This window comes from Synchiropus splendidus, chromosome 6, assembly GCF_027744825.2.
Source record: "Synchiropus splendidus isolate RoL2022-P1 chromosome 6, RoL_Sspl_1.0, whole genome shotgun sequence".
NCBI classification, from domain to species: domain Eukaryota; kingdom Metazoa; phylum Chordata; class Actinopteri; order Syngnathiformes; family Callionymidae; genus Synchiropus; species Synchiropus splendidus.
This window is the reverse complement of record NC_071339.1, coordinates 9966379-9987157: the sequence shown is the minus strand read 5'-3', so window position 1 is coordinate 9987157 and position 20779 is coordinate 9966379. Positions and strand designations below refer to the sequence as shown.

General features: G+C 40.6%; 1 protein-coding gene across 4 annotated transcripts in view; it reads right to left on the bottom strand.

Moving 5' to 3' along the window:
* LOC128761168 (low-density lipoprotein receptor-related protein 1-like) overlaps positions 1 to 20779 on the bottom strand; it is a 78956-nt gene that overhangs the window by 40669 nt on the left and 17508 nt on the right. For all 4 annotated transcript variants that reach the window (XM_053869190.1, XM_053869192.1, XM_053869191.1 and 1 more), the window contains exons 3-11: positions 14416 to 14553; positions 11877 to 11996; positions 11382 to 11510; positions 11045 to 11308; positions 4759 to 4921; positions 4071 to 4293; positions 2360 to 2549; positions 1448 to 1591; positions 423 to 659 (exon numbers count right to left, since the gene is read on the bottom strand). In XM_053869190.1, coding sequence (XP_053725165.1) covers positions 423 to 659; positions 1448 to 1591; positions 2360 to 2549; positions 4071 to 4293; positions 4759 to 4921; positions 11045 to 11308; positions 11382 to 11510; positions 11877 to 11996; positions 14416 to 14553 — 1608 coding nt within the window. The remainder of the gene's footprint in view (positions 1 to 422; positions 660 to 1447; positions 1592 to 2359; positions 2550 to 4070; positions 4294 to 4758; positions 4922 to 11044; positions 11309 to 11381; positions 11511 to 11876; positions 11997 to 14415; positions 14554 to 20779) is intronic.

Genomic DNA, 20779 nt, shown 5'->3' with positions numbered 1-20779 from the left:
TTTATGCAGCCAAGAGTTAGCTCATGACTGAGGCACTATCACCGTGATATTCAAGCTTATGTGTACAGCTTCAACGTAAATTTAGTCATTTTTTTAGTCATTAGTTTAAATAATGAAACCTCTAAATATTATATTTTGTTTGAGCGAGACCCATCCCTAGTTTATTTCTTTGTTTCCAGAAACAACCCAACAGTAAATTATGTGACGGGAGGATCTAAACATGCACCAGACATAGAGATGACTAAAGACAAGACTATTCAAGCAAACAGCAAATGTTTTGTTACCACTGAATCATCCAAATGCTGGTACTGCTCTTGTCATGTCCATACAGCTTGAACACACACGTGTAGACCACTTGCTCATATCAGAAAACCCCCCAAATGTTCACAGATGAACCTCCCTGAATCATCCAGGCTACCCACCTGTCTTGAGAATTGTATCTCTCTCTGTTCCATCAATCTTCTGGCGTCCAATGACATAGCTGGTGGCATCAGCGAAGTATATAAACTCGCTCTCAGCATGGAAGTCCAGGGCTCTGGGGTTCATCAGATTTTCGATGGGAATCATGTACTCATCAGGCACCTTGGCATTCAAGTCCATGCCGCGGATCACCCCTGGACGACCTTTGCCATACACCAGGAAGAGCTCATGCTCAGGCTCTGCCACAAATAACAAGACAGCGCTCATTAACTTGCATTGTTAGGCACGACTTTTTGTTATGCATTTGCAATATTGCTCAAGAAAAAAAGCTTCACTGACACAAACTCAGTTTACCATTGTACTCAGCTACACGAAGCTTCCTGAGATCTAATTTAGACCCCTTTGATTTGAAGACAATTAGAGAGACGTTTACTGACTGATCTTTTTAATATTGAGAGTTGGCTTATTATCCAGGAGAGAGGTTTGTCATTGCATCCTGAGGCAGATATATCGTTTCTATGGTGACCTAATGCAATACAACTGGGTGCATTCATGTGGGGGCAGTGGAGCAGCTACAGCCTAAAGCACCCAAATAAATTAAATGCAGCTAGTCAATTCAAGCACTATATTATTATGAATTATTCATTTTATTTATTAAACACATTCATATGGCTGATCCAATTACCTGAGGTAATATACGGGAGAGACGGCAGGGGTTTTATTCCCAATGACAGAAAACCTAAATATTCATGCAATGCAATTATCATGGGCTCAGGTAATGAAATAAAATGAAATTTTGATATATAAAAGAAAATAAAAAGTGAGGCCGAGTCAGACTGACAACAGCTAAGTTGTGAGACGGAACTTAAGAATTGTACAGCCATTTTTATCTAAGAGGAAACTGCATCGGAACTTGGCAGGCCTTGACTTTGGCCCAGTAAACCCATCCCTCTGGCTGATGGGTGTGTGCTTGTAGCGCTTCTATTAATCAGCATTGAACCCTTTGGAGCATGAAAAAAAGACTCACTTTTGCACGACTTCCCATCACTTCCCAGGCTGAATCCAGAGCGACAACGACACGTCCGGGTCTTGTGGCCATTTCCCAGTAGACAGATATCGGAACAGCCTCCGGCTTTTCCAAACTGGTCAACCTCACATGCATGGCTACGAACTGGACACACACAAAATACACAATATAATCCATCATTCAGACTATAGAACAGATTGTTTAAGTTTGGTTCTGTGGAATGGCCACCGATCACAAATCTCCAGAATACTCATGGGAATACGCCACCTCTGAAATATGTTCTTACCTTATCTTAAATGGATTGGTGCATCCTCGTTTTTATGCGTACACTCGATCTTCCAATGTGCAGCGTTATTTTGTTATCATTTAGCATTTACAACCAAGTTAGAAGCAACCAAGCATCTAACTTGGTTGTGATAAGCATCAATTCAAATAGCTTTTTCCAGTTTAAATAAGGAGTGGTTATGGCTCAAGTATGGTTGGACAAAATAAAACCTGGCAACTTTTTCAACAGATAAATAAGGACTATAACACCTTGCTAGTGATAGCAGCGGCTATCGCTAGCCTGCTCAACGCTTGCGACACTGTTTATGGAGTGTCTTCCTTTGGTAACTGGAACAAGCTGAACTCGGCTGTGACATAATTCCCAGCTCCGACTTCCGAGGCAACTGGAATGCAGCATATGTTACATAACTTAGTGGTGCTTTGGATCCTAATGAATATGAAACCACTTGTAATGCTAAATGCTAGCCAAATAGCGCTGCACAACTACAAGAGAGGAATGTATCAACTTGTCTAAGATCAGGTAAGAACATGTTTCCTAACAGAATAGAGGTGGGGTGTTCCTTTAAATCCCTCCCAGAATCCAGACTATTCATCGAATTGTAACTTGGGATGAATGAATGAATCCACCTGGAGGCTGTCTCCTCTGGTGATAAACGTGGAGAGCGCCACCCTTGTCCACCCGAGTCACCACTTGGTAGTCAGTGCTGTTGAAGCGGTTGACCCTGATGACACTGGTCTTAGGCTGCATGTTGGCGTTGTCCGAGTTGGTGGCGTAGAGATAGTTTTCAAACACAGTCAGCCCGTAGAGATGCTCAATCTAAATTGAACAATACAGAAGAGGACAAATGAGTTAAAAAATGACACACCCCAGAGTGAAAATACAATAATAACAATCAAGATTAATAATCATTTACAAAGAAGTTTCACAATAACAAATTCATGACACACTGTCTAATGAGGCCTGTGAGGCATGCTCCTAAAACAGGTGACATCTATAATGGCTAATACTGCTCACATCAACTGTTGCCAGTCCGCATTATACAACTACATGACTATTAGACGTGTTTCTTTCCGTGATTCAACAAATTGATTCATCTTAATTCATATAGCAACAACTGGGTCATAAAGCAGCAGCAAGAGGAAACACAAGAAAATCCTCACAGGGAGGTGAAGGTGAAAGTACAAGGGGAGTGTCATGATGGCTCTGGTTACAATAATTCGACTGAATATCAGAACTTTCACAGCAACAATCATTTAAGATGCTTTTCTTTTCTCCACTTATAAACATTTTATTACATATACAACTAATACACGAACACACATTTTGGCCAGGTTAGTAAAATACGTTTTCTTCTTCTCTTTGTTTAATTTTTCTTTTTACAACTTGTTTGCATGTAGTCGATAAAGAAAAGAAATACACAAGACTTAATAAATAATAAAACAAGCTCCTGAAAAGATACCCTATTCAAACCAATTAATATACAATAATATACAGTAAAATTCTGAATATCAAGCTGAATGTAAATGATCACAAACTGTGGTGATGCATAAAGCATAGATTTAAGACACTCTTCTCTTAAACACATGACGCAAACACAGCATTTACACCAAAAGTGAGACAGCATCCCACAGAACATCTGTTTTCATTTACTAAAACATCCAAAACTTCCCATCACTCACAGTTTAAACTTTGAAATGTTGACAGAAATTAGATGCTATTAGCACTCAGTGGAATGTCATTGCCAGCAAAGATATTCCTCCACTTATTAAATACAATATTTAATAAACCATCACTCACACTGACACAAGAATTGAAATATTGCAATTAAGAGATCCATCCTTAAAAAGGTCATGAAATAAACCAAGTTTGATTTTGTTTTCTTCTGGTGAATTGGCTGAGAGTCCAACGCCACAATATCCCCTTTCCAATAAATGTCAGGTTTACAGATCCTAAATACCATGAAGCTAAAAGCAGCACAAACACAGAGAAGGTGCCTTGTTGGTGTGCGTGCCCTCTTGGCCCTCAGGCCCAGTGAGTAAATGAAAGCCATTAGTCCTCCAAATATCACGGTAAAAGCCACAGTAAAAGCCACTGTGCTTTTACACCGCAACAGCAGCAGACCACTATTAAACGCAATTAATCAACAGCTCCAATGAAAAGGCAAATGCCTGGTATCTCAGCTTGGCCACCGCAGAGAGACATAAGGTACATAACAGATATACAGGGAACCGTAAATATGGGCAGCAGTGTTACTAAAGTTCACTTAGTCAAAACTATAGGGATGGTAAATGTATAATCCATTATCTCTCAGATGAGCTAAGCAGGCGCCTTTCTTACCAGAAGGCCTTGAATGATGGTGTGTCGGTTCTTCCCTTCATAATCCACCACTTCAATGTAGTCCAGGTAGGCATCAGCCCAGTACACAAGCCTGCTGACCAGGTCCAGCGTGATGCCATGTGGAAATACAATCTTGCTGTCCACCAGCTTGGTTCGGTTCTGGCCATCCATGTCGCAGCGCTCCACCTTAGGGATCTGACCATAGTCGGAGAAGAACACCTTCCTATTGAAAGAAAAGAAGATGCAAGATTTATTTAATGTGCCTCAAAACGATATTTTTATCAAAGCCATAGACACAACATGTACTATACATGGACACCTACAGCTTATGTTACTGTCTCCATACATCTGTCCAACTAACAAAGGCACAAATATGTACCACAAAATTACACACTTCACTTCAAGAATTTAAGCCATTTTTGCTTCTTACCATAAAAGGGCTGACGCAATACATTTACACCCAAAATTGAGACAGCATTCCGAGGAACATCTGTTCTCACTTACACAAACATCCCAGACCTCTGTTCACTTGCAGTTTAAATTTGGGAACATTAGCATTAACATCAGAATACAGGAAGAAGATACTTGAAGGTTTCATTGGAATGTCAGCATCTCTGATGTTGAAGATGTTGACTTATAACAGCAGCTTTGGGTATCTTCAATGCACAAGAATGGTGGTTAAACTGACCCCATGGTGGGGTCCAGGGCGATGCCTTTCGGGTTGTACAGCTCCTGGTCCAGCAGAGTGACACATGTCTGGCCATCCTTGTCGCACACAAAGATCCGGTCATCCACGTCATCCACAAAGTAAAAGTTTCCTGTTAGCCAGTCAATGGCCATCTGTTCCACATCTGCCGAGAGAAGGAGGGATGTGATGAGACTCAGGATGTGAAGAGAAAAGCAAAACAATTTCCTTGACCTTGTAGCTCATTCTGACAATGAAGACCTGGAATTAGTGATTGCTAAACAACCAAACATGATTATTAGTCATTTATTAGAGGTGAGGAAACTGCTGTTTTCAATTCAAATATTTCACAAGGATGTGTTTTGCAAAAGTAGGATGTAAGGTGACAGCAAACCCCCAATTAGCGAGCAAATGTAATTCATCTGTCCGTCAAAGTCATACTGACCGACAGGATATGAGGCACGCTGTTTGCAGCTTGGAAGGGTGGGATGTTTTTACCGTGACTAATTGATGGCAGGTGCGTGGCATCCAATAGATCCCCCTGCTGAACTCACTTATCCCACACTCTGACAAAAACAAACGCTACAATACAGACCTTTAGCTCACCAAACACACAAGTCAACACCAGAGTGTCTTTACGGACATTAGATGAACGTAAGGGGCTCCTTTCTGACTACGACTCCTTGTCCTTCTGTTTAGCTTCAATTCTAGTTCATCTTTTATTTGGCCAAACAAGGAAGAAAAGCTTCTGTTGCAGCACGAAGACAGAAGGATGTCTGTAATGCGCAGCGAGCAAAAACGTATGTTCCGTTTTCACATCCTTTAAGTGTTTTTAGAGACATTACTGATACAAAGAAATAAAAGTGCATTCAGAAGAGGCGCACAAACAAGTCATGTATGATGTGCTTTTTTCAACCAATGATATTACAGCAGGAGTCTCAAACTGATCCACAATGGGGCCACAGTGGGTGTAAGTTTTTGTTCCAACCCATTCCATGGGGACCAGTTAGATGCTCCTGCGTTACAGAATGGACGATCTTCTTCTTGTCTCTTGCCATTTCTATCAGGGGTCGCCATATTAACCTGTTCAGCTCATCCTCTCTGGTCACACCCGCACCATACTCCTCATGTCCTCAATGATACCCACCAACTCTAACAATAAGCATAGAGCAGGTTGCTCAAAAATCATTATAAAGACTAACTGTATTACCTCCATTCCATTACAATTCTCTTAACTCATTGCAGCAGTTTCAAATCCAAACTAAGGTTTTAATTAAAACTGCGTTAATGATTATGTAGTTCAGACAGGGGCAAAGTGTGGCCCATGGGCCATATGCGGCCCGATGCTTGTTTTTTCATGGCCCTTTTGATGTCAGACTAAAACTATAACTGATATGTTTCTGATATTGTTCCTCAAAATACACTGAAGGAATATTGAAAATATATCGTGAAATAAATTGCATTTTTATCTTGAACATCTTGTCTATAGTTATGTTGATTTACATTCAAATTAAGTGCATATGAAATGAAATGTTTCAACAGGTTTCATTACATATTTACACTTCTGTATATCCTTACTTACATTTAATCTTTTTAGGTTCATTTAGTCATTGTTACTTAAGTACATATTTGGGATATTTTTCCGTTATGTTTTGGAGTCACCGCTGTCTAATGTTGCCCTTTAGGGAATTTAATTGCCAACCTCTGGTGTAGTTAGTTACCTAAAATGAATGAAACTCCATTTGGCCCTAGGCTTAGAGTGTGTTACTGATTTGTCCCCAAAATAAATCCTACACAAGTGGTGTCCTCCAGTGACCTGGTTTGATGTCCAAGTTTATGTCTTCTTCTAGTTAATAGACACAGATGTCACAGTTCATTGCAGTGGCTTCATACCTCCAGCCTGACAAGGAACACAACACAGTAAAGAATATATATTAAGTGGACTGTTTTGGCTGCAAGTGGGAATCTACAACACTGTTTTCACTATTCCTTCACAGTAGATGCAATATACGACACGCAAATAAGGTCAAACTGCAATCACTAAGGCCAAATGCCAATAACGTCTGAGAAAAAAAAAAACGGCCAACACAATCTGATCTCTATAAATATCTTCCACTCTTAATTAAAGGAACACTTTGACATCCCAAAATGTTGAATCACGTGGGTCATTTTTCCTGTCCTTTTTCTTTTTTTCCTCTTACTTGAGCCATCGCACCATCGTTGTTTTCTTTAATGTGAAAAAAGAGAGCTATTGCAGGTCTCTTTCAGATGACCAGACTCAAGGTTTTGAAGTGGTACGCGTCACTGGAAGAAGTGTGTTGCTGAGATTTACACCACTCTCAGTATTTAAAGATGAAAACATGCGTGGGAGAGAAAGCAAAGAGGGGTGGGGGTTTCACAAGCCACAGGACCACTATTTTTACAGCTGCCACAAACTCTGCGCTCCCCGGAACCTTCCGAACACACAAACACATTGGCTGCAGAGTCAAGGTCGTACTGATGAATAACTTGGTCGCCCAGCACACGTAGCTACATGTTGAGAACTGATATGACAGTTTGTTTTCGAAGACATGTCATCCGATTGATTAATGCCCCAATCCTTTTCTTCAGGAGAAAACCAGAAAGCAGATTATTCTGCTCAAAACTAAATTGAAAGGGCCACAGAGTGAAAGCTAGTCAGCCGGGGACCAACGACCTTGGCTGTAACTCCAGAGGAGTATGTCGTAGCTTACACAATCTGTGTGGGATGTTTTAGGGAGGAGTAAAACAGAGGGAATGAATAAAGGGGTGGGGGAGCGAAGCTAAAGGACAGAAGAAAATGTGAGGAAAAAAAGTAAGAAGACAGAAGAAACTCAGGAGGGAAAGAACGGTCTGATTTCCACCGAGGAAACTTGGCCATTGTGGAGCATTTCTGAGGTTTATGGAAGTCGGTGCTGAACTCCCAAAGGTGCTTTAATTTTTACACAGACCTCTCTGTTTGACTGCCTCCAGTTTCCCAGCAACACATTCCCTGATTAAGAAATGGACGAATAAGGGTTAAAAAAAAAAGAGGATATTGTGCAACATGCTTAAGAGGTTGAATGTCTACTTTTGTCTGGAATGCAGTATTTTATTTTCCCCCCAACACTGATCCAACTAAGCTCCTTCTTGTCTCCTCCTCCATGTATCATCCCCTTATTCCTTCCCGTAGTCTGTTCCAGTCTGGAACAGTCTGGATTCATTAACTACAGTTTGGTCTTGTTTGAAACCAAGCAATAAAAACAGCATAATTTAAAAAAAACAGAACCATGTGTCCTCTTCAGATGATTTCTTTTCTCATCTACACGTTTTCCAGTTTGTCTCACTGCAACCACAACGATGTGCAGTGAATCTATAAAATTGTTTTCAGAACGCTTTGCAATGCTAACACATCAATGATTGCATCTCAAATGAGTAAACTGCATTTGAGATGCACATGATTAAAGCTAAAAAGAATTGACATGAAGCCTTTACCATTTGCTTCAATGGAGTGACAAGTTTGAACGCTCACTGTTCTAGAAACCCAACCCCCACAGTCAATCTCGCCCCAAAACATGCATCTGGTGGAAGCAGAATCGGGGTGGAGAGAGTGAATAAACAAATCATGTGTTACATCACGACCAGGAGAAAAATAAAGTATTAGGAGACATCTGCTTGGCCTGTACTTGTTTTTGATGCTAATGTAAAGGACAGAGGTGAAAACAGTCCAGCTAAGAAATAGAAGTATTTTAAAATATGAAGAGATCTTTGATCATCTCTTGATTTGTTATGATGTAAGATTTAAATCCAGCATTAGTGCAGGTGAGCAGGACGGCAAGACTTTTTGACAGGTTCGCCTCAGCTTTACTTTCACACTTTTTAAAGCCTTTACCAACTTTGTTACTTCTCGGGACAGACAGAACTAATCAATCACATTTTTCACCATGCTGATCCCACAGAACATGCCCTGCTTAAACTTCGTGTCCAACTTTTCTCTTTTATAAGTAGTGATATTTTAAACAAAGAAAAAAGTGAATGCAAGATCCACAAAAAGGGGCTTCTTCAAATTTACTTAATATTCTCACGTTTATAGTCACAGATTCTTAACCCCTTTACAAAACAACGGCACCGTCTTATCTATTTTACGGAACAGGAAATCAAGAAACTATTACATAAATGAAGTTTGTGAATGCGTGTTTCAGGATGTTTGTGCAGGAATGTGAGTGGGAATCTGAGTTTGTGTGTGTGTGGCGCAGTCACATCTGGACAGCTCATTTGCGGCGTCCTAAGTTCATGAGTCACTCTCACCACTGCAGCATCATTTCCTGAATGTTCAGCCATGTGATTGGTTATTACTGAATCTCATATGGTGACTGTAAACATAGAGCTGACGCGACCACACCTCCACTCAGATGGATAAACGAAAGTAGTGTGGGCACTTGTTTTGATGGCATTAACAGCACGTTCGATGCCACCAGTTCCCCTAGTGTCTTAGAAGGGAGTCCACTGGTTTCATCATATGCCGCGTCTACGTAAACTATTTTTGGTCAGTTGCTTGCGCTTGAAATGTATCACTGCATTATTTATGGATGATGTGGAAATCAGCTTCAGGACTTTGTGGCTGTGATAGTCCACCCTGCTTGTCAATTGAGTGTCTTTTCAAGGTCTGGCATATTGAATGTGACTCACAAAGGACTTAAATGTTAAAGTTAAAAAAAAGTTAGTCAAGTTTACATGGATCTTAAAAGTCTGAAATAGTCCTGTCGCTTTAATTCAAACTTGAGATCTCTTTTTCGCTACTCCATTAAACTTATATATTGACAGTAGCTTGAGACTGATGGTCTCAGTCACCTCAATACATCACACAACATCAGGTTGCCAGCGAAAATGATCTGCTAAACTAAGATTTAATATTTGGCCTTTTGAGGACTGACTGTTCTCTCGTGTTCGCCCTCTGTATTTAGATCTTAGGTCTGGACTACATTGTTATCTTCACATCTGCAGCTGTCTCCAATTCTCCTTGATCTTCTATCTGCACACTCTCACCAGGGACATGGGGTGAAGTGATTTGTTCCGTTCCACTCAAGGGGAACAAGAACCTGTCCCTTGTCTATTCCCCACCGATCTGCTCTCAAGGGAACGCAGCTAATGCTCCCGAGTTAGCATGTACTCTGCCTTGCACTATTCACGTTTGTGATACAAGTCTTAAGGCGGTGTATGGGCACGAATTACAAACTATTCTAGACTAGATGCCATTTGTTCTTCACAAAAGAAATCAGGCAGGGTTCCGGTCCTGTATTCAGCAGAAAGAGTGGCACAGAACTATTTGACATCATGGAATACACATCTCTTTCAGTTGTTCATTTTTCTTACTGACTCTGCTCAACTATGCGCAAGTCCAGCTTTACATGAGGTCTGAAGATCTGTTCAGTGGACTGGAATGATTGTGTTCAGCCATTTGATGTATTAGACATTACAATAATTTAAAAACAATATTAACTTTTCTGTTTAGTTCAGAAAAGTATGCTTTAAGATGATTTAATTCTACTTGTGACTCATTGTGCGTGATTCAGACGCAAATTACACCCAAATCACAGTGAACAGGTTCAGGGAGTCGTGCTAGATCAGAGTAAGACAGTATCGCACAGCTTCACCAAAACATCCACTCATGTAATTCCGCTTATTCCCACTAGAGTCATGATGAAGTTTGCCCCAGCTGTCTGGGAGAGACAGGGCCACCCTGAACAGGTTGCCAGCCTGTCGCTGTTCCAATGTATAGTAATGTTTTTTAGATTGTGGGAGGAAACCACTGCACCCAGAGGAAACTCATAGATGCAAAACTCCACGTAGAGAGGAACCCATGAGTTGAACCCAAGACCCCCAAGACTAATCATTACATCATGACATTTACTGTTATTGTTCAAACATCTTATATACTGAATGAACACTTCACAGTCTACATATTTGTAAGGAATAATTTCATACTGTATATGACTATACACTTTAAAATATCCATTTGAATAAATCAGTAATTGATATGTTTCTATCTTATACAGGGAACTTGATAAACATCAGGAATTTGGTAAACAAGAATTTCCTCCAGCTAAACAACTCAAAATATTATGTTCCTATAAACACCCTGTGGCCCAAATACACCAGCAGCATTCTTAATCTCTAAGCGCTGACTCAAGCAACATTTTCCATTCAAATGTTTATGTTTAAAGAGGTGTAATCAGAGCTTAAAAGACGTGAAAATTTTGGTGACAGGATAAGTAACTGTGAATGTTCTTACGGTGTAAGCTGAAGGAGATGTTGATGGCTCTCTCTTCGGTGAAGCTTTTCAGATTAGGGATCTTGGCACACTTCAGCTGCGTGGATGACGGCGAGTCTCCCATGTGGATCCAGCAGACCATCTCCTGAGCATAGAGGAAGTCCATGGCAGTGGTCTGTTTGGTGCTCGTTGATAAAAGGCTGTGAACTGTGGTTCCACTGAGGGAGGTCGCCTGGATGTTCTGAGAATTGGAAATCAGCAGCACGGGCAGACGGTCGACTGGAACTGAAGATGTATTCAGAGGAAAACAAGTGTCAGGCAATGTTGTTACGCTCAAGAATGTAACATCAGCACTTACCATTTTTTGCCTTGCAGGATCGATTGTCCGGCTGAGGCAAGTAACCTTCGACACATGAGCAAGTATAGGAGCCATCTGTGTTGGTGCAGGTCTGACTGCAGGTGCCGTAGACGTTGCACTCGTCGAAATCTAGATCACAAATAAGGGATATCAGGGCATCTTTCAAGCAGAGCATGCAATAAATTAAGATGGTGCCTGAAGTCATTCTGCGATTCTCCTCATTATATTGGCTCGATCTGTGATCTGCTGCAGATGATCAATTCTATCTTAGCAGCACAGTGCAGTGAACAACAATAGGTAGCCATTTACAGCACCTACTGCGTACAATATTAGATACGATGTCTGACATCTTTTCAAATCTGAAGTGTATGAGAGCATAAACGGACAATCCGACATTGAACCATCTGTTAGATGATGGAGAGATTATTAATGCGATGATTGGGAACATCAGTTTGCATTAATGAAGCCTGGTGGGATATACTGAGCCGCACTTACCTTTGCAGCTCTTTCCGTCTGGGCTGATCTCATAGCCATTCTTACAGTAACAAGCCGCACCTCCTGGAGTCACTGCACAGCTGCCCTGACAGCCCTTCAGTGTGCAGTTGGATATCAACTCTGTGGAGAAAAGGGATGAAGGGGGAAAGAAATTGCTGTAATGAGATTCTGGCACAGCAAAGGTCATTGAGTAGGAAACATTTTCACATCCCTTAAACTCGCTTTCAGGCGGAAAACAGTGACAGAGGCTGAATCCCAGCATAACTGGATGTGTACATCATTATTTTGTCACTACAAGATCTTCCAAATCCGTTTAGTTTACTGCACACACCTAGTAAATGAAAAAGGATGCCCAGAAAAAAAGTAATGCAAGTGGAGGAAAATGAAATTCAACGTTTACAGGCACTAAGCTACACAAAAAAATGTAATGTGCAAAAGCAAATGTGACGATGGATGCCACACAAGTACATAGTAACTCAAGCAAGAGTAATAGAAGCAGAGGTAGTACTCAGAGTAGAAATAATAGTCACATAAATTGTTGTAGGAGCAGTTGTATGAGTTGGAACGCAGACACAGTTGTAGAAAGAGTAACAGAAGCTGAGAACAGCTTTGAGTTTTTTTAATTTTAAGCACAGCTATCTTGTGATAATGACTCCGCTCAATGTAACAGATTGTTTTCTTGCGATAGTGCACATAATTATTAGCAAGTATGATGATTGCACTCTAGATTTGCCGATTGACTAGCTCTCAGTTTAGTATGGGTCCACCAAATGACGCACAAGCTGTGCAGACAGGCTGCGCTGCGCTTCACTTGAAACATGGTTTAGGAGGTTCAGTCACATGGAAAACAATCCATGGCCATGCTCAGCTTGCATAAAGAAGAGTCGCCATTTGGACCAGTTCTGTTAGCATTGTTGCATTTAAAACAAGCTACAGGCAATGACTGCTGCCATGCCATGTCATGTCATGTCATGTACTCTTTAGCTTTAAAACAATACCGTATCGTTTATTTATAGTGGGGCAGCCACTCCAGACAAAAATCAATTTTGTTTTGTACTGAACCTTGCTCGCCCTTGACAACATCTGAGGTGGAAAATGAATCACAGAAAGAATAGAGGATCCACTACAATCACACCTCAATATTTATTGCTACTCAGTCTTCAGAAAAGGCATTTATATCTACTCAGATATATATCTGAAAACAGTGAGTCACTGGAGAAGGGAAAAAAAATATTCTTTCGACCAGTCGAAAGTCAGTCATGAGTGATTCACTTGAGCCAGGAACGCGAGCAGCAGTTCACACTCACACAGCAATTTCAACAAGAGAGCGGGATCAAAGCTCATCAGACATCACTGGAGGTTTGTCTTCCACTGTCTTGTCTTGACACGAGTTGTTGTTTCTGTATATTTTGAATCATCATAAGATGATGCACTTGGTGTGATGAAAGATGAGTCACAGACGAAAACTGCCACTCAACCAGTTCAACTACGATATGGAAAATTCTGCAGAGGGACTTCAAGCAGTTCTCCTGAGACTTGCTGGGACGGCCGCCGTCTAAATTACAGACGTGCCCAGAATTTTCCAAAACAAGTCTGAGCACTGAACGACAGAGATGTATTTAGAAGGCTGACAATGTAAACAACTGACTTTTACTAATACAAGCTTTTACTATTGAGAATTTTTAAGAGCTTATTTCCAGTTCGGCTTGGTTCTACAAAATAGTCATTTTTTAAATAAAATGTTTCCTAAATTCGTCCTGTACTTACTGGAGACTGATTCGAATTAACATCGTAATGTAATAATAAATGCAATTTCCGACTCCCAAAAGGTAGCGATTTGAAAAACAAAGTGTTTCAGTTCTGCAAGCCCACAGTAGAAAACCTGACAACCAGGCTGGAGCAATCCATCTATGTTAACGCAGGACACATTCAAGACATGGAAAGAGAAAGAGGGAGTTTTGGGGGTCAACACTGTGACTAAGGTTGGGTTTATACATTTGTTTCTCATGTGCTGCATTGCTTTGTGACTTCAAGTCAATATTGTACAGTGACTAAAGGTTTTTCTTTTCACAGTTCAGTAGTTTAATATAGATACGTTATGCATATCAATATATGCATCATTGTTTGACATCATATTATTAGACCTGGCTTACAGGGAAGAACCGTTTATATTGATTAGATAAATTCAAAAACAAATCACATGCTAAATCACAATTGCACTACTGTCAAAATAAATTATACTAGAGAACCACAGACAATCTATGTCTGAATAAAAAACAAGGTTCCCATGTCATAAAACAATTGTCAAGCACAATCTTGAAATCTTAATTTTGAGGAAACTGTTTGAAATTATGTAAAAAATCCTGGCAAAATACCTGTCATATTAATAAGATTCCATTTCACTCGTGAAAATGGGTACTCAAGTACTCAAAGAATTACCAGGCTAATAGCTTTTTACAAGAGCTCTTACAGCCGTTTTTTTGTGTTGACAAAATGACAGCCTCTCCCTTTTGTAAGTCTATTTGTGTGTCACTGGTACCTCGGCAGTGTGGTCCCTCGTCCCAGCCGTCTGTACAGTCTGACACACCGTTGCACAGTTTACTCATATGGATGCAGAGCTCTGTCCCACCACACTGGTATTCATTGGGGGGGCACCGGGAAACGGCACTGTGTGGACCTAGCGGAATCAAAAAAAGAACATGGTCAAATGCAATGTCGAAATAGTCAGCATCCAACTTGACATCATTTACAATGACCTTTGCAAAAACAAAGATGACCTGGCCTCAGATACGAGGGTGACCAAATGCAGATTATTTTTTTAAAAAAAAAAAGGAATGACACATTAATAGCGCCTAAAACTGCACTTGTAGATGACAGTATATAATCGTCTGTCGCCGGCTGAAGTCACCCAAAGAAGTATTGTGGCAATGAAAAATGACCACGAGTGAATCTCACTGGGGCAACAAACACGCCAGCATTCTCACTGGGGCCAGTCAAATCACTACCTTCCCTTGAGCCACAATAACTACACCAATCAAGTGGCATCCAGACGTATTATAATGCCTTCAACAAAGACCTTTGCAGACAAAATTGTCACCTTGCATAAGAAGGCCAAGACGAAGAGAGAGAGAAAACAATGTCTCTGTCGGAATAGGCAGCCTTTTCTCCATGTTTTATTTTTCTTGGATAAAGCAGGGTGCCTTTCACTCTGGCTAGTCTTTCATCTTCAAAGGAGAAAGAGGTTAATGAGTCAGCACAACTTCTCCTCTTAGATCATTTGGGTTTATGTGTTAGCCACAGCTGCTGAGTTACCCACTGGTCGTCACTGCAGTCCGAGACAGCTCTAATGAAAGATACATGCGCATAGCCCCGAGAGTCGAAATGAAGTTTGACACCACAAAGAAAGGAGAATGCAAATTGTGCAGTTGAGGTTTGCCATGGACACTATCTGACACAAAGTTGAGATGCTATATACCACAGCCCAATATTTTAAGATTCCTCACTCTCACTATCCACTGTTGTTTGTAGGGATGTTTTTTGCTGCCGATCACTGATACCATTCAGCCAGAGTGCCGATCTTCGATACCAATAACATGGATTGACAATGAACTTGTAAGTCAAAATGATGAGACCTTCTGGGTATATGATGTGAAAAAAGTAACCATGATGAAATCATTTTACTTCAAACACGTTGTTATATACCTCTTCAAGGAGGCAAAAAATAGAACAAATCTTTTAGAATGCAGCAACTATTATGTCAAAAAGACAACTGAAAATCATTTAATTTGATGTGAGACGTCGCAGTTTAGTGAATCTCTTGTGAATCTGCACGACCTCCAAACATCCAACACAATCACTCAACACACTGGTGTGTTCACAGCAGTTTTGAGTGGAAAGTATGTATGTATGTATGTAATTCTACTTGTGCTAGCAAAGATGACGTCAAAGTAGACCATATACTCATTCCATGAACATGTAGTCCACGAAAAGAGGAGCGGTCTGTCAGGATATAAGTCAATATTCCGCTATTTAACAAGTGATGAATGAAGGTCACATTATGGGTTTATCGTTAGGTTGGCCTGTTGTGACTTTGGCCAAAAAATGGTGACTAGTTTCGCCCCAAGATTCCAGAGTGGCCAAGCGAGCGGAGCCCCGTGTAGGACGCCATTGGTGTGCAGTGCAGTGCATGCCTGCCACCAGGCCATAGACACCAAAAACAACACTGTGACACTACATCTCAAAGGCCAATTTCAGAGAACAGGCAGAGAATCTTTCGGCAGCTACATTAACCCCTTCACCCAACAAAGGGCACATCGCACCCAGAAATCAATGAGCCAAATATATCTGGAAAAACACAACACATGACAATAATTTCATCAAAGATGCTTTTGTAAAGCTGCCAGTGTAAATTATAGAAGAAGCAAATTAAAAATAGAACAAATCTAAGAAAAGATGGAAAGGAGGAAAACAAAGACAACACATAAAAAGGTGGAGAACCTCATCCACAGGAAGTGGACAGACACCCACAGAGCCCCATATTTCAGGAAGCTGGCAGAGCTGCAGTGGAAAAGGCATTGGTCATTTCATGACTGTTTTATTCAATATCCACGAGAGCATACCAGGTAAGCAGGTTGGATTTCTCTTTTTGTTCCTCTTCCTTAGTTCTGTAGTCCTGGACTAGTGCTACTTATCAAATATGAAAAAAATGGCAAGAGGCTGGTAAATGGAACATTAAGTAAAATGTCAAACATAATTCAAGGGTGTGTGCAAATGAATGTTCCTGTAGTCTCCATTATTGATCCAGTATGCCAGTTCCAACAGTTAAAAACGAGGTTGCAGAATTGACTATTTTTTTCCGACTAAGAACGGGATTGTTCCAAAGCTTAAATTCTCTGCTACAGACGTCAACAGAACGTCAGCAGAAACCGGGGTCACTTTCATTTATTCCAGGAGTCTAACTCTACAAGCTTCAAGAAAAAGTGAAGCACATGAAGCCCCAACACGAGATGGATTTTATTGTTCAAGCAACTGAGTCACTATTAATCCCCGAAAAAGCCTCTCCTTTCTAATCATATATCAAAACAGGCTTGTGGCATAACGGATTTCAGACACCTTGCACGAGTAGCGTTTATAAGAGCATAGCGGTCGATCACATGGTCTTATTCAGTCTGAGGGAGCGAGGGGGCAAAGAAGTAAGGCCATTGTTTAAAAAATAAATCTCCTCTGACCACTTCCAAAGCAGCCTGAGCTGCAGTGTTGCAAGCAGCATCACGTGCTAAAACCCTGACCTAAACTATGGCACACTGACAGGCAGCAATGTCTCAGTGTCTCAGACAAATAACGGATGATAAAAATGATGTATTTTACAATTTAAAAGACACATCATTGTTACATATGCCAGATCTTTGCAGCCCAGCTTTCCTTTCCAGTCTTAGAAAGTAGGGCACTTGCAGGGGCATAATGAAAAGCGGAGGCTTTCACAATCAGGGTCTGAATCAATTGCTTGTTAGACTGTGAGGACTTTCCATTCATTAGAACTAAATAGTTTGCGGTGATGAAGTACTAAATCCCCCAAAATTAAACAAATATTTAAAATATACAAACATATATATATAGAATATAAAAGCAAAGTGCGCCAAATTATTAGAGCTCCATTGTTGTTGTTTTTTTAATCAGATAAATTATAGCTTTTATTTTATTCACAAAAAGGCATCACATGGTCAGGTCCACACACAGAAACCGGCTCTTTCCAAGACACATTCTTGGATGACCCTTCCAAGGCTGCACTGTTCAAAACTCGTAACACCTAGAACAGAACAAGAAGCACTCGTGTCAGGCATGTAATGAGCTGCAACAGCGGCTAAGACCTTCGTTTTATATTACTTGTCCTCAATGTAAAGTTCAAAGAAAATGACCCATCACCCTTAAGAGAACAAAAACTAAGACAAGGAGCGTGTGTAAAGTCATGTCATATTAAGCCTTGATCAACTGGATTTATACAGAGGAAATATTTCCTTGCTTTGAACCTTGGTTTAAAAGCAATAGTCTAGAATGTTGCACATGGTTGTTCCACTGTCCTTAACACACTAACATCAGGGTTTCAGCTGCATGTAAACGATCATGGCACACAGCCATGGCTTAAATGAGAGCTGCCATGCCTTCAGAAAAAAAGATCTCTTTATTTAAAAATCTAATTTTGCATGAAGCAGACATGATTATGTTGACTTTTGGTCCTGAACTAAAGTCGCACACCCAGCTGGACATATGAAGAGACAGACCGGGTGAGGACAGGTGCAGACTGGAGGGAGAGTTATTTCTCATGATTAAAAACTAGCGTTTTGTATTGTATATCATATTGTCGCCAATTCAGTTAGTCTTGGCTGCATTCTGTAATGCGCCACAGAATCAAAAAATCCTGGCAGAAACCCTGAACCTGGTCTCTAAACGACAACATCTTCCATGATAACCAGGTTGTCCCTTTGTGATACAAGACTTCCCACCCAACTGTCACGTGGGATGTCTCGAAAAACTTGCCACAGTTGCAAATTAATTTGCAGAGATTGACAACTTACCAGAAAAGGCTTGAAGAGGAATCAACACAAAGTTCACTGTGGTTTGGTTTTATGGAAGTAGCACATAGTCACAGAGATGAACAAATGCTGAACTCAGTTTTGGCGAAACCTGCTGAGGATATGCTTTCCGATGCGAAGCAGGAGTCCTTTAATATTTGAACTCACATTGAGTTCACAGCAATAATTCTCCAGCCAATGAGAGAAAAAGGTAAAAGGTTTGACCATTGTTACGAGCTGTCCTTGAACGAGGGACAATATAAAAATCACCCTGTATCCCAGTGTTGAATAATGACACCACTTGTTGAGAGTTCACTTCATGTGACATCTTTGTACATCAGGATGTCTTCATGAGGGGCTTTTGGGGAAGTGGCAGGATGACTAGCTAAGCATGGACGCTCCCAAAATTACAACAAACTTAAGTCTTATCGGAACATAACAGCACAACCACCGTTCAGGGCAAATCGCTGAGCAAGTGTTGCCACTAGTTCAGTTTGAGAGGAATTAACATCAAAACACATCCTAAGCTAAGAGAACATTCCATACTGTACATAGTCATTGTGAGGCAAGAAGAGCCAAGGAATTAAGGTTTTACTGAGTATTTACATCAAATATTTAGTTAAGCAATTAGATAGAAACTGAGCAGTTGTGTCCTGGTCACAATAATCAGCTTTTCAGATCTCACTCATATGAAGTTGTAACTTTCACAACTGCCACTGAAAGTGACACTGTTGATATTGTTATGCTGTAACTGCCTTTTGGAGATGGTCAAAACAACTACCATTGACAGTGATATTATGGTTGTTCCAGATAATATACTGACGTCGGGAAGCGGACTTTTGCGTCCTATACTGACACCACAGGAGAAGCATTTTGCTTTGTCCCATCCGCTGCGTACCCAGACACTTTGGGCAGCATGTCACGTAAAAGAAAGACGGAAGTTGTGGTTAGGTAAGCCATGGGATGTCACCCCTTTCGTTCCACAAATAATAATGTGTCAACAACAGCTGTGCATTTCAGGCACGTTGACTTCCAACGTAATTCCAATGGACATGAGCCCCACCTGGAACTGAAAAACGCCTCTGCTTCTACATGCAATGCAGAAGGCTGCCATTGGTGTCAGTGTAGGACACAAAAGTCCACTTCCCAACGTCAATAAAGTCACTGTTGTTTCATCATCCAAATGTTGTTATGATTACGAGGCAGTGGACATTTTAGATAAGCCAACAGGAATCCAGTCATAGTGTTTTTCTCCCATTGTAATGCAACTGTTCTAAGCAACATATTAATCACCATTTATGTTATCACCTAGCCTTAATTTCTTCATGTAAGTTTGTACAGTGCAACAGGCGTTCCTCAAAAAGAGATAAATATCACAAGACAAAATATCTTCAGGTCTGTTTGGGTTAATTCCCCCAAAAAATAAGAGGGTTTAATCATTGCAAATTTAGAGCAGAGGCCTTCTCCAAACATTTATTTTCATAAAAAATCTTTTTGGCATGAGTGTCTTAATTCTAAGATATTAATATGCATGCAAGTCCCAGTGATGGCCTACAGGGGCTGGAGATGCCAGCAGTCATCGCAAAAGTGAACACATCCCTTTTTCTAAAACATCCGTTAGTAGCCATTTCTAACCAGTGCAAAAGTGAACACATCCCTTTTTCTAAAACTTCCGTTAGTAGCCATTTCTAACCAGTGCAAGTCAAACTGAAACTGATTCAGCATAGAGGAGACGTTTCCAGGGATAAAGTCAGCTGTCCTGTGTTTATTTTAATCAATATTATTTGAGAATGTGTCATTTCCCATCTGAATCCCTTGGTTCAGTTCAGGCCGTCCACTGACACCCTCTATAGCGTTCACCAAACCTTCAAGGGAGAGTCCTTTTGATTACATAACGCCATTTCTTAAAAATGTATCTCCCACAGACATGCTTTTCTTGGCTTCACACGGTTAGTGCCAACTTCCCCTTGCACCATTTCAATATTTGATAATGGAATGACCCCAGCAACAGCAGGCTTGTTGAAGATAAGTGCAAGAAAATGGATGGACAGATGACTGACTGAATAAAACATAAAAATATGCCAAACATGGCTCTGTGCATGATTGACAATAATATTTCTGAACTACAGTAGATGATGCAGTCAAAAATAAAGGTGTATTTGTTGAGCTCAAATGGTGGACGCAGGCAGGACGATACGAGCATTCATGGAACGATTTTCACACATGGATGGTAAGCAGAGTATAGACTTTAGGATGTACTGGAGAAGACTTTGTGTTGTGGTTGGACCATCATCAATACAAGATCTTGGTGAAATAATGTACTATTGCTGAAGC